The sequence below is a fragment of the Gigantopelta aegis genome, chromosome 8, assembly GCF_016097555.1.
Source record: "Gigantopelta aegis isolate Gae_Host chromosome 8, Gae_host_genome, whole genome shotgun sequence".
Taxonomy (NCBI): Eukaryota; Metazoa; Mollusca; class Gastropoda; order Neomphalida; family Peltospiridae; genus Gigantopelta; species Gigantopelta aegis.
The window spans coordinates 70,384,376-70,399,696 of record NC_054706.1 but is presented as its reverse complement, the minus strand read 5'-3'; the positions used below and the strand labels follow the sequence as shown (position 1 = coordinate 70,399,696).

The 15,321-nt window shown below is 34.1% G+C and overlaps 1 protein-coding gene across 1 annotated transcript in view; it reads left to right on the top strand.

Moving 5' to 3' along the window:
• Positions 1–14,239, top strand: part of LOC121378293 (transmembrane protein 184B-like) — a 45,363-nt gene extending 31,124 nt beyond the window's left edge. The window contains exons 4-8 of the mRNA XM_041506396.1: positions 544–634; positions 1,231–1,306; positions 4,840–4,931; positions 6,689–6,858; positions 7,583–14,239. Of these exons, the coding sequence (XP_041362330.1) occupies positions 544–634; positions 1,231–1,306; positions 4,840–4,931; positions 6,689–6,858; positions 7,583–8,106 (953 nt within the window). The 3' untranslated portion in view covers positions 8,107–14,239. The remainder of the gene's footprint in view (positions 1–543; positions 635–1,230; positions 1,307–4,839; positions 4,932–6,688; positions 6,859–7,582) is intronic.
• The last annotated feature ends 1,082 nt before the right edge of the window (positions 14,240–15,321 follow it).

Below are 15,321 nucleotides of genomic sequence, written 5' to 3'. Positions count from 1 at the left end.
TTCTTAATGTTTGTCATATTAGAGCTTTTTATATATAGTAGTGCAGGAAAGCAGTGTTTTAGCTAGCCTAAAATAATGAGGAGAAGGGTGTTAAAGGAGAACAGGGTACAGTAGTAAGGACATTTTATTTCTTATTGTTTGAGGGATGGGGTCATTTGCTGTCCAGGGGCCTAATTCACAAAGGTATCTTAGGCTCTGCTAGACAACAAAGCATCCTCTTTGCAAATTTTTTAGCATTGCACTGAGAGATCACAAAGTTGCAAGAGTTTAGTGAATTAGGCCCCTACTGGATACAGTTCTAGAATGATGTCTAATGGTAAAGTTTATAGTTCTTAAATATATATAATATGAACAATATTTTCCTGATTTTCTGGTCTTCCACCTTATTTCTTCACAGAAATTTGCTATGATTAACAGTTTCAGTAACTAATCTTGACCTAGTTTAAAATATATGCCTATTTTGATAATTACATCACAACAGTATCTCATTAGTATAAATAATTCATAAAACAAATATATATTTCCACAATTTTGTTTTTGCAGCGTTTGTGATATACAGTTTTCTCAGTTTGTGCTATGAGTATCTGGGTGGAGAAGGAGCGATTATGTCTGAAATCCGTGGCAAGCCAATCAAGTATGTGTGTTTTATGTACCTGTTCCTATTGTTTGGACACCCTGTAGAATCTTCTATAATGTAAAAACAACACTGCTTGTAAAAGTTGTTTGCTTGATAGACAAGTGTCAGAAAGATTAATTAATATGTTGTAAACTAAACCATATCAATATAATTCAGCTGACGGGTAATATAATTTTTATTTTTGAACTTGTATGCTAAGTGCTATTAATATTTTATAATATAATAGAATATTATCCAGTAATGATTCGGACCCCAATCCTGACATACATAAATGATTTTGGGGCAATGAATTTTTTGTTTTTTTAAATGTTATTTTAACCCTGCATTTGAAAAAAACGTCCACAGCAAAAAAAACAAGCAGTGGAAAAAAAATCAAATATAGTCCACAGCAAAAAAAGTGCTGTGGAAAATGAAAAACTCCAGGGCAATCTCCACGGCATTGCCGATTGCCATGGGAAATTGCAGGGTTTGTATATTCATTGTTACTGTTTTTGTTAAATTTTTCTTGTGCCATGTGACCATATGTATACAGTAAGTGGCTGATTATTTTATTTTATGGTTTAGATTGTATGATATTTATTATTTATTTTCAGCGCTGGTTGGTTCTGGTGTACATGCTGTCTGTCTGGACGTCAGTACACCATTGGCTTTCTCAGATTCTGTAAACAGGTATGTGACGCTTCATCTACGTAACTATTAGTCAGAACTTAGCTATGTAAAGCAGTCCCGTGAGGTCAGGGCTTTAGACCTTGTTAATTTGGGCACTGCAGGCTTTTTGTCTGTTCTGGGCACAGCAAGGATGTTTCAGTGCATTAATGTTTAATAATGGCTGATAAAGAGTTGTACATATTCTGAAATGCATTTCAAATTATTTTGATCTAATTACAACTTAACATTTCATTGATTTTGAGATGAAATGTTTTGAGCCTGTCTTGATTGTACTTAATTTGGGCACACCCTTTATCCTCACATCTTTGGTGCAGTCTAAAGCCCTGGGGCCTATTTCACAAAACATTTAAGTTTATGTCTGCGACTACTAGTTATACCAGGCATACATTTACATGTGTTTGGCATCTGTTTTATGCAGAGAATTACACCATTACAGAAGACAGAGCATTTTAAGGACAAAGGACAATGAAATATGTGTACTTTTAACTATATTTGTTGTACTATAATAGTAATGAGAATTGTGGTTACGAGAGTTATGTTTACGTGCAAAACTAGGCTTACGATGTTTTGTGAAATTGGGCCCTGGAGGTAGAGAGGTTTTAAGGATTGATCTCAATAACAAGCCTTTTTTTCTTTTTTTTTCCCCGTGTTTGATTACCATGGTGGAATGTAACTTGGTGACCGAGCTTGCTTCTGAAGCTCATTAGATTGTAGGATTAGTTACTATCAGTGAACTGGTTAGGATATTAGTCCCAGGCCAGTCCAACTGATGTGGATTATAGGTTGTGTCTCGGTCTGTCTGCCTTTCCCATATATAGGTCTTTTTTTTCAATGTCTCAAGATATTGAGGTGGAATTTTGTGTATAGTTAAAGATTAAATCTGACTTTCATTAGGATTTACCCATTTTCGACATTTATGGCCCTTGAACATAGATACAAAAATAGCCTAATAGTCTCTAATAAAGGATAAATGCTCAATTTTGGTTTGTTTGATCCTTGTGAGATGAAATAAGACAATTATTAAAGAAGAATTAATGTCTTGCTACAAATGTTGTTTTGAACTAAAATTACAGTTATTGGATGTTAAATGTTTGGTACTTCTAAATTATAGTCTTAGAGAGGAAACCTGATACATTTTTCCATTAGTAGCAAGGGATCTTTTATATGCACCATCCCACAGAAAGGATAGTACATACCACAGCCTTTAATATAACAGTTGTGGTGCACTGGCTGGAACAAGAAATAGCTAGGGATCGATCTTATACCGATCAACATTTATCACTGGGCTGCATTCCCACCCACCCTCAGAAAAGAAAGACATATTCCATGCTGCTATGTATTACAGTTCTCTGTTTTTGGTCTAATATTAGGGCATAGGAATGTTTTGTTGTGGGGGGTTTTCTCAGTTAAACAGCCTGAAATATTATGGATAGGTGATAATTACCAACTAGGCAGTAATTGATTTAAATTAATATTTTATTATGAATAATACTGATTAAAACTGGCCAAGATGCAAGAGCTTATATTTTCGCCTCGACTAAATTTTGCAAAAATATCCGAATATAGATGGACAAGAGATAATTAAATTTCACTTGTTATGACCAAGCATAATATAGTAACTGCAACTTCAAATAACATCAAATAACACATTATTAAGTTGTTTTGAACTGGTTTACTTAGTTTTCTCTCGCTCAGATCAAACAAAATACATCAGCTTGATTAAGTACACTATATATTTGACCAGGAAGATGTCCAGGGAGTCTGGGAACTCATTAGCAACTCAGCAGTGGGTTGACTTAGGTTAACAGACAAGATGTTGTTTGTTAGACAGAAGGCACATAGACCACGGCAGTAGGAAGAATTCAAACACAGTACATCACATAATTAGTCCTATATCGGTCCATGTATAGGTTTTGTCTCCATCTGTCTGTCTGTCTGTTTGTGTCCATCTGTTCCACACGTAGTTTACCAGACTTTGTTTTTCACAATGCCTCAAGATATTGAGCTGAAATTTTGTGTATAGTTTTATCATGTACTGTTACAGATCAAGTTTAAGTTTCATGACAATTTACTTATTTGTTACAGAGTGTAGCCCTTGAACTTAGGAGACAAGACATTTTTTGTATAATTGTACACATGCCTGTTTTTTGTCTTTTTTGTTTTGTTTGTTTTAATTTTTTTATTTTTTACTTATTTTTAATCATTGATTGTCAGAAATGTATATTACTTTAAAAGCTTATTTTCAGTGTTTGTAAAAGTTATGCAGTATTTTGAATCGTTAGCTTGTATAACCTGTTATTTAGTTTATTTTTGTCTACAAAATGTGAAGACGTAACCCAGAATTAATTGTGTCATTGTCCTTAGTTAATCATTGTTAGTTGAAAAAACCCAGACCTAAGTGTATTTGAATTATTCATGCCTCTGACCACCATTAGGTTTTTAAACTCAATTTCCGTGCTTATATCCAATTATGGTACAAGCACGCTTTTCTGGACACACACTTCAGCTGTCTAACCTCTGTCTGAGCTAATGGTTTGCAGTCTGCCAGTTGATACCCCACAAGTGGTTATTCCTTTGGCTCAGATCATTAAGCCTGTTCACACCCTTTCAGTTACAGCTGTTTGTGAATGACAGGGTAAATTGATTTCTGAAAAATACACATGTCCTCCACAGTTGAAAGAGATCAATCAGTGTGGTGATAACTTGCCATACATCAGTGAAAGGAAAAGGGCTGATTAAAGCACTTTCCCATTATCACCTATATAAAGAAATTAACTTCACTCTAGATGAAATAAACAGGTTTCAGGAAGAGGGAGCTGGGGGTGGGGGTGAGAGAATGCAACATAAATGACTGTTAAATACCATTTATTTTAAGTGTTTGCTTTTTTTTTTAATTTTAGTGAATGAAAGTGAGTTAGATATGTTTTAAGAAAAATGGTATCTAATGGCTACTTGTGTAGTATTCTGTTTCTTTCATATCCTCTGTTTCATCTAAAATATATTTACTGTGCTTGTGCTTGCAGAGTTAACTTATATGCCAAAGATAGTAGATAGAGAATCAGTAGTGTTAATTTCAGTGAGCTGTTTGGTCATGACCTCTTGGTCATCAACATGGGGCAGCCATTTAGATGACTTTAAATAATTTTCCAAAATATGTGGGTATCATTATGTGATATCAATGGTATCTCTTTGTGCAGTTTCAAACATATGTATATATTAGCCTAGTAAATACATCATCAAACTGGCTGTCAAAAATATATGTTTGTTATTTTGTTTCTTCAGTGGATCAGGGTTTTTCTCGTTCCAACCAGTGCATCACAACTGTTCATAGGCCGTGGTATGGCTTTCCTGTCTGTGGGAAAGTACATATAAAAGATCCTTTACGGCATTAGAAAAAATATTGCCGGTTTCCTCTGATGACTACGTGGTAGAATTACCAAATGTTTGATATCCAATAAATAATGATTAATTAATCAATGTGCTTTAGTGGTGTTGTTAAACAAAACAAATTTTAACTTATTTGTTTCTTCCAGGCCACTCTGCAGTTCTGTATCATCAAACCAGTAATGGCCGCTATCACCTTGGTGCTACAGGGATTTGGTCATTACAAGGATGGAAACTTCTCGTAAGTACTAAAATTACAAATCTTTAGCAATTGTTTATTGGAACACTATTATTTTATGTCATATAAATTTATAACAAATATTTTAAAACATATTACCCCAGCAGTCACATGAGAACAATATTTTTAATATCTTCTTACTTAGAAAATGTCACTCTTTCATGTAAGGTACCATGTTATTGAATGATTTTGTGATTACTTAACCTTTGACCATGTCACTACTAAATGTCATGTTGTCTGGAGTAAGCACACATGTAAAAATGATGTAATGTATTTTAAAGAAAGTTTGCATTAAGTATTAATAGTCTTCCATCATATAGAAAAAGTACACCAGAGGTGGTGGAAATTTCGACCTGGGACGAGGCTTGATGACATCATGGAATGGGTCTGTCTTGCATGGCTAGGGATGGGAGAAATTTGTTTCTATACCACGTCCCAACCTTCACAAATGGTATTGATGTTATTATTATTTTATTTTTTTGGGAGGGTAGGAGGTTGGGTAAGGGTTTGGTCAGTTTGTTTGACATAAAAGAAAATGAAAAGTGTTCCCGAATTAAAAAAATAAAAGCAGAAAAACCATTAAAAATATGGTCTATGCCATATTTTTTTTATTGCTTTTATCCTGCATGCATACATACACATCCTACAAACTGATCTCCGTTTATTAGAAACTGATATGTGTTTGCCTGCTGTTCCGTCAGACCAGCAATCATTTTACATTTATATTCACTCACTTGTTGTAGTCAATCATATTTTATTCTGGTCAGTAGAATTTGTAGCTTGCCAGACCTAATGTCTGCCAGTTTCAACCCTTGTATTATTTTACATTTCAGACCTGCTGGAGGCTACCTGTACATCACAATAATCTACAACATACCGTTTTACATTTCAGACCTGCTGGAGGCTACCTGTACATCACAATAATTCACCGATTTCCTGCTGGAGGCTACCTGTACATCACAATAATCTACAACATACCGTTTTACATTTCAGACCTGCTGGAGGCTACCTGAACATCACAATAATCTACAACATACCGTTTTACATTTCAGACCTGCTGGAGGCTACCTGAACATCACAATAATCTACAACATACCGTTTTACATTTCAGACCTGCTGGAGGCTGTCTGTAGATCACAATAATCTACAACATACCGTTTTACATTTCAGACCTGCTGGAGGCTACCTGAACATCACAATAATCTACAACATACCGTTTTACATTTCAGACCTGCTGGAGGCTACCTGAACATCACAATAATCTACAACATACCGTTTTACATTTCAGACCTGCTGGAGGCTACCTGAACATCACAATAATCTACAACATACCGTTTTACATTTCAGACCTGCTGGAGGCTGTCTGTAGATCACAATAATCTACAACATACCGTTTTACATTTCAGACCTGCTGGAGGCTACCTGAACATCACAATAATCTACAACATACCGTTTTACATTTCAGACCTGCTGGAGGCTACCTGAACATCACAATAATCTACAACATACCGTTTTACATTTCAGACCTGCTGGAGGCTGTCTGTAGATCACAATAATCTACAACATACCGTTTTACATTTCAGACCTGCTGGAGGCTACCTGAACATCACAATAATCTACAACATACCGTTTTACATTTCAGACCTGCTGGAGGCTACCTGAACATCACAATAATCTACAACATACCGTTTTACATTTCAGACCTGCTGGAGGCTACCTGAACATCACAATAATCTACAACATACCGTTTTACATTTCAGACCTGCTGGAGGCTACCTGTACATCACAATAATCTACAACATCTCCATCACTCTGGCACTCTATGGACTTGTTCTCTTCTACTCGGCAACCAAAGAACTCCTCAGCCCATACGACCCTGTTCTCAAGTTTTGCATTGTCAAATCGGTGATCTTCTTGTCATTTTGGCAAGGTATAGTAGTAAATTTTGTATTTAGAGTAAAAAAAATGAGTAATTAATCATTGATTAACCTTGTAACTATTGGATTAATTTTTAACTTCTACTCACATATTTTCACTTAGAGTTTTATAAATCTTAAAATAATGTTCACATTTGAAAGGATAAGTATTTATTTTCATGTGGGTTTTTTTTTGTGGGTTTTTTTTTAAGGCAGTTAATGCTGCTTAAAATTTTACAACAAAATCAAAGTTGCATTGACTTAAACAAATTTATTTTCAAATGTCCAGTATTTACAGCCATTATTCTCAATCACTGTCCATGTTTCAGGTGTTGTACTGATATCCACTGTGTCCATGTTTCAGCTGTTGTACTGATATCCATTGTGTCCATTTTTCAAGTGTTGTGCTGATATCCACTGTGTCCAAGTTTCAGGTGTTATACAGATATTCATTGTGTTCATGTTTCAGGTGTTGTGCTGATATCCACTGTGTCTGTTTAGGTGTTGTACTGATATCCACTGTCCATGTTTCAGGTGTTGTACAGATATCCATTGTGTTCATGTTTCAGGTGTTGTATCCACTGTGTCCATATTTCAGGTGTTGTACTGATATCTATTGTGTTCATGTTTCAGGCGTTGAACTGATATCCACTGTGTCCATGTTTCAGGTGTTGTACTGACATCCATTCTGTCCATGTTTCAGGTGTTTTACTGACATCTATTGTGTCCATGTTTCAGGTGTTGTGCTGGCTATTCTCGAGAAGAGCGGAGTGATCAGTGCGGTCCACGTGGATGTCAACCGGCGTGTGGTGGAGGTGGGCACTGTGTCCGCAGGCTGGCAGAACTTCTTCATCTGCGCCGAGATGTTCCTGGCGGCCGTCGCGCTACGCTTCGCCTTCCCCCACAGCGTGTACGCGTCCGGCCCCACCAGCACCCACGGCCGTACTGTGTCACTGCAAAGCATCTCGAGCAGCCTGAAGGAGACGATGAACCCACGCGACATCATGCAGGACGCCATCCACAACTTCCACCCCCAGTACCAGCAGTACACCCAGTACCAGGGGTCGAAGCCGCCCAAGGATGAACCCGTTGAGGGCAACTGGGGGGGACAGCACGACCAGTACCAGCGGCGACCGCAGCAGCAGAACGGGGCTCCGCAGGGACGCACCCCAACTGGCAGTCAGCAGCAGGCGCAGCCCCCCAACAAGAGCCGCTTCAATGAGAAGACAACTCTTCTCAGCTCCGATGATGAATTTCCGTGAAGTATTTTAATTTAAAGATGACAAAAACTAAAATGTTAATTTAAAGATAAAAAAAAAATTAAACTTTTTTTGTCATGGAAGGGGAGGTAACACAGCAATGACCGGACCTTGGAGGGACCATTTCAATTGTCGGTCATGGTATATGTGTGATCTTAAAACAAAACAAAAAAATATTATTTTCACAAACCATACCCACCGTTTGATGTCTGATGTTGATATTATTTAATATTGTACTTGTTTTTGGTGATGTCACAGTTGACAGTTTGTTTCATTGATATGATATTTTCAGTAATTAACGGATCCACTATATGCTCAGTATATAGATTGAAACACTTTGAATGTATGATGTTATAAATATTTAAAGCTGCTCGTGCTGAAAAGTGGTAAAACTTTCCTTATTAAACAATATACAATCACTATCAAATAAGTATTTTACTGCTTTATCTCTAGCATTGGTTCAAAACTATTGACTCTAATGTTCTATTGGTGTATTTGATAATGCTCTCAGTATGTTGTCAAATTATTTTATTGATGTATACATAACATGGTATACGAAACCTGCTTTATGTTTTCAATGAAATATTCTGTTAATGGGTAAAACAGTCATGGAAAAGAAATCTCACTTTGTTATTTTTCTCTGTAATTTATATGCTATTTGCAAGTATGAAATCACATTATAAATGTTGTTGTAATGACCCACAACTACAATTCTGTTGTTGAAATTATGACATGTAATTTGTTACTTTATTGTTTTTAAATTAGTCCTAGTATTATCACAGATAAAACCACACCTAAATACATCGGTTTTTACTTACTAAGGTACACAAGCTTCTTATACTAACAGTTTTGATAAGAAACTTTACTTGGACTCAATCCTGTACAGATACGTAATTCAGGTTGTTTTACATGGTAAAACATTTACATAATGCATTTAATGGTGGATTACCAAATTAATTATTAATCAAAATATTATTTTTATAGTTCACTAAATTAAAACGTTTTAACTAAACACTACTGAACTAAATTTGTTTTGACACAATTTTCTTAGTTTTTAGTTATTTGGTAAATATTTTGTGTTTTTGATCACAGAGACCACAAAAAATATACATCAAACTTATTTTAAGCCTAATTGGTCTCAGAATTTTGCATTTGCTATTTTAAGCTATACAGAGATTTTGTTGTGATTTATACACAGTGCTAATTGTGTTGCTATTTGAATAAATTATAATAACATGTCAATTTTGACCATACTAGTATACTTACATATTCAAAATGTCTTTACCAATACATGGATTGTTTTTATCTTTCCATGTTGTTTTGAAAGTATATATATATAGATATAGATATCCAATTTTTTGTATACATGTTTGGATAATTTTTAGCATGAATTATGTATAGCCTTTTTTCCCCCTCTTTCATATAACTAGATCATTTCATGCAGTGATGTATTATTACATATTAATGATGTCTAGCACATATCATAGTTATCCTGTTGTTTTACACCTATGTTTTTACCTATTTTTAGAATGTCATATGGGCATGTTTAGATCAAAAGCAGTTATTATGAGCAATCCATTTTCTGTCTATCTTTTGTTTGTGTATGCACACTGTTCAACCTGTTACAGTATTTAGAGATAGGGTAGTCGTTTCATGCCGTAACCATAATTTTGCATGTATGTTATTAGACATGTCTGTATATTAATATGTTTATCGCATGTGTGTTTGTTGGCATTACTCTTGTGTGTAACTAGTCCGAGTGATTGGGAACCGTTGATGTCAAACTTAGTGCAATAACTAACACATTATCACTAGCTTCTGTCTCATTCACATCACCCACCCATGCTACTAACCCCAAATTACAGTTCGGTTTCTGGGTACAGATTTCTAAAGCTATCTTAGTGCTACGATGTCGTAAAACCATCTGTTATGACGTGACGTCGCATGCCATAGAATGATGGTTTTACGATATCGTAGTGCTGGGCCCAGAATAGTAAAAGCCATTTAACTCTGTGATTTTACTGTTTAATTAAGTATCAAACTGTGTAAACAAACTTAATTTCTAAAGACAGAAATTTCTATGTTGTGAGGTTTTGAAGTTCTTACTTTAGTTCTTTATTTCATGATTTAGTATTTGCTTTGTTTGACAGTCCAGTGTCTATTGTTAAGGCTGTTTTGGAAATGGTAACTTGGCGTGATGCTTTTTAGCACTCGTCACAAATGTAATAAAAAATATAATGTTGCTGTTTTGTCCTTTATCAAAATATAAACTACTAGGCAAAAATTAATTTATTGTCTCCTATACTGCACCGTGGCTTCTTAGGCAAGGCCATTTCATTTGGTGATCACGTCATCTCGGCTCTTAAATGTTTCCATTCCTGCACTTCCATCACCTCTGGTCGTCTCCTTGCATGAATGTTTGAGGTGTTTTATCATCATGCTAGTGTATTACGATATTTGTTACTAATAGTCTGTGTTTTCACATATCTTTGTTTTACAATTTATCACCATAGAGAACTTCTTAGGGCCAAAATACACCTAAACTGGGTCTGGTGAGTGGCAAAAACATCATGTCTGGTGTATTTTGATGTCGGGGTTACATGTTACCAATATATATTAACTACATTCATACCTTCAGATATATTTGCTTCTGTAAACACCAACAATAATTATAAGAATTTGATATTCCTGTTGTTTATTAAGAAAAATTAAAGATAAAGGCAAACATCATGCAGCTACCAGTTATGCAGTGTGAAAATAATTCATGCCCAGCACTGAGGTGGTATGTTTTGTCACATTCGATTCAGTGCATTTCTCTTTTAACTGGTACCATATATTCACCAGACCTAGATTCAACTTTGGTTGTTTTGGGTCATTTTTCATTTTTAATCAACCATAGTTTTTGTATCTGACAATGACATGACTAAGCATATTTAATACTCAATGATACTTTTTCTTCGTTTAAAAAATTAACAAAAAAATTAAATAATTTTATAAAAGTACATTTTTAAAGATAACTTGTAAATGTGTGTGCATTATTTAGGAATCGTAAATAAAATATTCCATTGGGTAAGACCGATGTATCATGAATTTAATTTTTTCTTATGGGTTATTAGTACTATTCGTGTTGATAAAATATTATCACATTTATCAGCTGTGAAATACCCTGTCTCACAATTTTGCTATTGTATATTGGAATTTATTTTTTGACATTAATGTTATAGCATAGTTCAATCAGTAAATATGAACAAACACATTTGAACAGTTTCAGATGTTTTGATTCTGTTCTCTTGAGGTGGAAGATCAAAGGTATGTTTAGGAGGACTGGATTTTGCCTCTGATGTTAAATAAATATGTGATAGAAGACAACAGTACCAGTCAAATTGTTTGCAAGCACTTGGTCTCCTGAACATGCCAAAGAATACATAGGTACGGTTGTGCGTGTGGAAAGGGTGGTGGGTGCACAATACATTTTTATTTCTTTAACTTTAGGTTATTGTACACAACAACTGGTCCATGTGGTAATGTTCTGTTTTACACCCAACAGGATATTGTCACAGAAATATAATTATTAAAATAAGAAAAAGAAAAAAAAGAGCTCTACTTTATTAGTTATTAAAAAGGCCTCGGGTGTGTGTTGGGGTGGGGGATAGTGTAGTACTAATTGAGCTACCTTATATAAATAAAGATTTTTATTATTTTGTTTTCATTGTATTGTGCAGAAGGTTGCCTGATATAATCTGCTCCTATAAATTTTTTATAAGTTTGCCACATTCTGCAACTACAGAATTTTAGCATGGTGAGAAGGTGCATGTTACACACTATGTATTAAGAAACAAAGTGTTGCTTTATATTTTAAGTTTTATTTTAGATATATATATATATATAACATTGTTGAGCAATTTATTCAAGAACAGAGTTATAACATGCATATCATATCCTCATATTTAAGTTTGAATTCTAAATGTAGAAATGGTTATATCTTGTTTATTTGTGTAGATAGTGATGGGTAAAAAACACTACAAAGATGTATATTTTTTGTGATATTTAGCTGTCTGTGAAATGTCAATTTGTGTTTGTCGTCATGTTGATGTTTAATGTAAATGTATTATGCACAGTGTTAATCTCAGGAGCAGGATTTGTAAAAGCTTCACTTGGATGTCGATTTTTCGGTCATATTCTTTTTTTTAGTTTTTGTGTAGAATCAAGTTTGTTCAGATTAAAACAACAGTCAAATCTGTGTTTAAGCAACAACCTTAGGACTTAGGACACATTAACAGGTGGTCTTCAAAGGCAGTTGACTACTTTATGTAGGTCAATGTATATTAGATGGTATGGAAAATGTGACCTCTTAAGACAGCGTCCACAAGAATTGACTAGGTTTGTCTGCAATATCAAATACATTGCAGCCAGACCTAGGTAATTCTTGGTCGACAACAGGTAACTGCTTACTAAAGGGCAACATGTATTACAATATTATATGGTTTGGAGTGGTATTGTATGTGGATTCTTAAGACAGGTGATTCTTAATACAGTATGATGGTATGATGAAATATATTGATGTGGCCTCTCTAAACATGTGCCCGACTTACAGAGGTGGTTGCTTAAACAATTTGACTGTTTTGCTAGTAAAATTGAGACCAATTATCAAATTAGGAAAGATCAACTTTGATCATAATTTTTTTTTTTGGCTTGTTTTTTTGCTTTTGGGGATTAAGTGTTTTTTTGACATTTTTGCCTAGTTAACCTCAAAGTAGCTATTTCCCAGTTGTTATTTTAGATATATACAAGTCACTGATATGGTTATATGTAAACATAATGGATGTGGACGTCAGATACTCTTTTAACATTTTTAATTGAGAATGTAACTAAGGCTGAACATAACATGATTTAAGATACCGGTAATCATAATTTTTGTTTTCTTCAAGGGAATAGAGAACTATAGCAGTCATTATCACAGAAACAGTCACTTTGTTGCCAAATCTGACATGTTGTAAGACGCAGTACCGGCAGGTTGACAGTATTTTACAAAGAAATTATTAACCCATTTACTTTGTTCTTTAAGAAATCAACTTTGCTGAATTACACGTATGTGTATTAAATGTTATGTATATTTATTTATCTGTGGTGTTTTGTAATTCATACAGTGCAGTAATGTCTTGTGTAGGTGGAATCTGGACTGTGACACACAAATAGACTGCTAATGTTAGTTATGTATCTACAGCAAGAGGAAAGACTGGTGTTTGGTTGAATAAAGCAGTTAACTGCTGATTTTGCAGCCAAACTGATATAAATTAAATCCTCATTGATGAGAATGCTGTCAGCAAAAGCTAGAACAAAGGTTTCCATTATTTGAATATTTTTGATAATTAAAAAAAATTCGGCAACATTGTAAATTGTAAAAAGTAATTTAGCTATAAAAATAATTTTAAAATTGTTTAAATTTTAGATAAATAAATTGTTGTAAACACTTGTATAACCTTAGTAGGAATGTATTTCTTACACATGTTATGTTTTAATTAATTTTGTGGAGTGTTGAGCTCGATCTTTGTGTACATTCTGGTCTTCATTTTATGTATATTTGTATATAAAAGTTACCAAATATGTACATAATCTACAATTCTAACCTTTAATGCTGAAGAAAGCTAATATTTCTTGTACATGTCTCCCTAATATGTAATATTTTATTTTAGAAGTATATCACTGTAATATTTGACTTTTTTTTAACGGTATTAAACCGTAACTCGTACAATTGTAAAACATTAGAGTAAAAGTTAAACTAAATGTCTTTTAGCTTAATGTATTTACTAATTTGTATAAAAGACTCTTAAAGAGTTAAAATTCCAAAATGCAATGTACACCAATGTTCAGATTTTAAGGTTTGCTGTAAAGGTATACTAAGTGATAATATGAAAATAAAGATTCCAAAACATGATAAATGCCAATTTTTAGATTTTAAAGTTAGCTGTGAAGGTATACTAATTGACAATATAAAAATGAAGTTTCCATTAGAAAATGCAATCTGTGCCAATTGAACGCAGTGTTAAAACTGATTCACAGGTGTGAGTGCAGGAAATGGGGGGGTACTGTCATGGGTGATTTTTAGGGTGGTCAGGTCATGCTCTTCCCCCCCCCCCCCCCCCCCCCCCAAACAAAACAGGGTAACAACAAAAAACCCATTAAAAGAAAGACTCCCAAAACCCCAACTGCACATGTTCCCAATTCATGTGGTACACGCTATGTCATGTAGCAAAACCTTTTTTCCCCAGCGACATAAATAGATATATAGCATTTTGGAATTGAAATCTTCACTGGTGTTATCAGTGTCCTTTGAAAAGAGGTTTGTAAACATCTTTAATCATAACATACGTCAAGTTAATTCTAAATGAGCATACTTGATGCTGACAAAAAAATCATATATTCTGTTAAAGACAAAGTTTAATTTGACACTAATCTGATTATTAGGGTAATTCTCACTAGTTGATTGTATTTATAAAATAGCAATGTTAGTTAGGTCTGTTGTTAATTTTTGTTTTGGGTATAATGATGTATTATGTGGATTACTGAGCTTTGATCACTGTGGAAGGTCAAATATACGTAACGGTAATAACGAACAACACCAGTTTTAAATAACAAATCAGTTTTTATTGAGTGTGTTGTTTTAATTGTAGATACAGGAAGGTGTATATAAGGTTGAATATGATCCATGACTTGAATAGTGTAATACGAGAATATACTGCACTTTTTACTGGCATGGACAACAGCAGTGTGCTAGATAACAAATGGCAGATTCGTACAGTTATTATTGTAATTAATGTCTATTGAATAACTGTTGTTATGTACAATTTAATTTGGGGTCTGTTTAACCTCTTAATTTCAGATTAGTACAATTCACTTATTAGAATGCTGTATTTTAAAAGGAGTCATAACCATATAATTACTAGTCGACAACAGTCTCTTTTCACACCCTTGTTTTGGCTTTGTACTGTATATGTAATCCACATTTCGTAAATAATAGTTTCAAAGACAAACAGGTATATTAGTAATCTGCAAACAAAAAATGTTCAGTTGGAATTTTTCCAGCATCTTTAAAATGGAAGAGTCATATATCCAGTTTATTGTTATTGTAAGGAGATGCAAAGTGACATCATTTAAATTCAATATTAGCTATATTATTACAATGCTTCACCAGATTAAAATAAAAAAGTGTACTTCCCT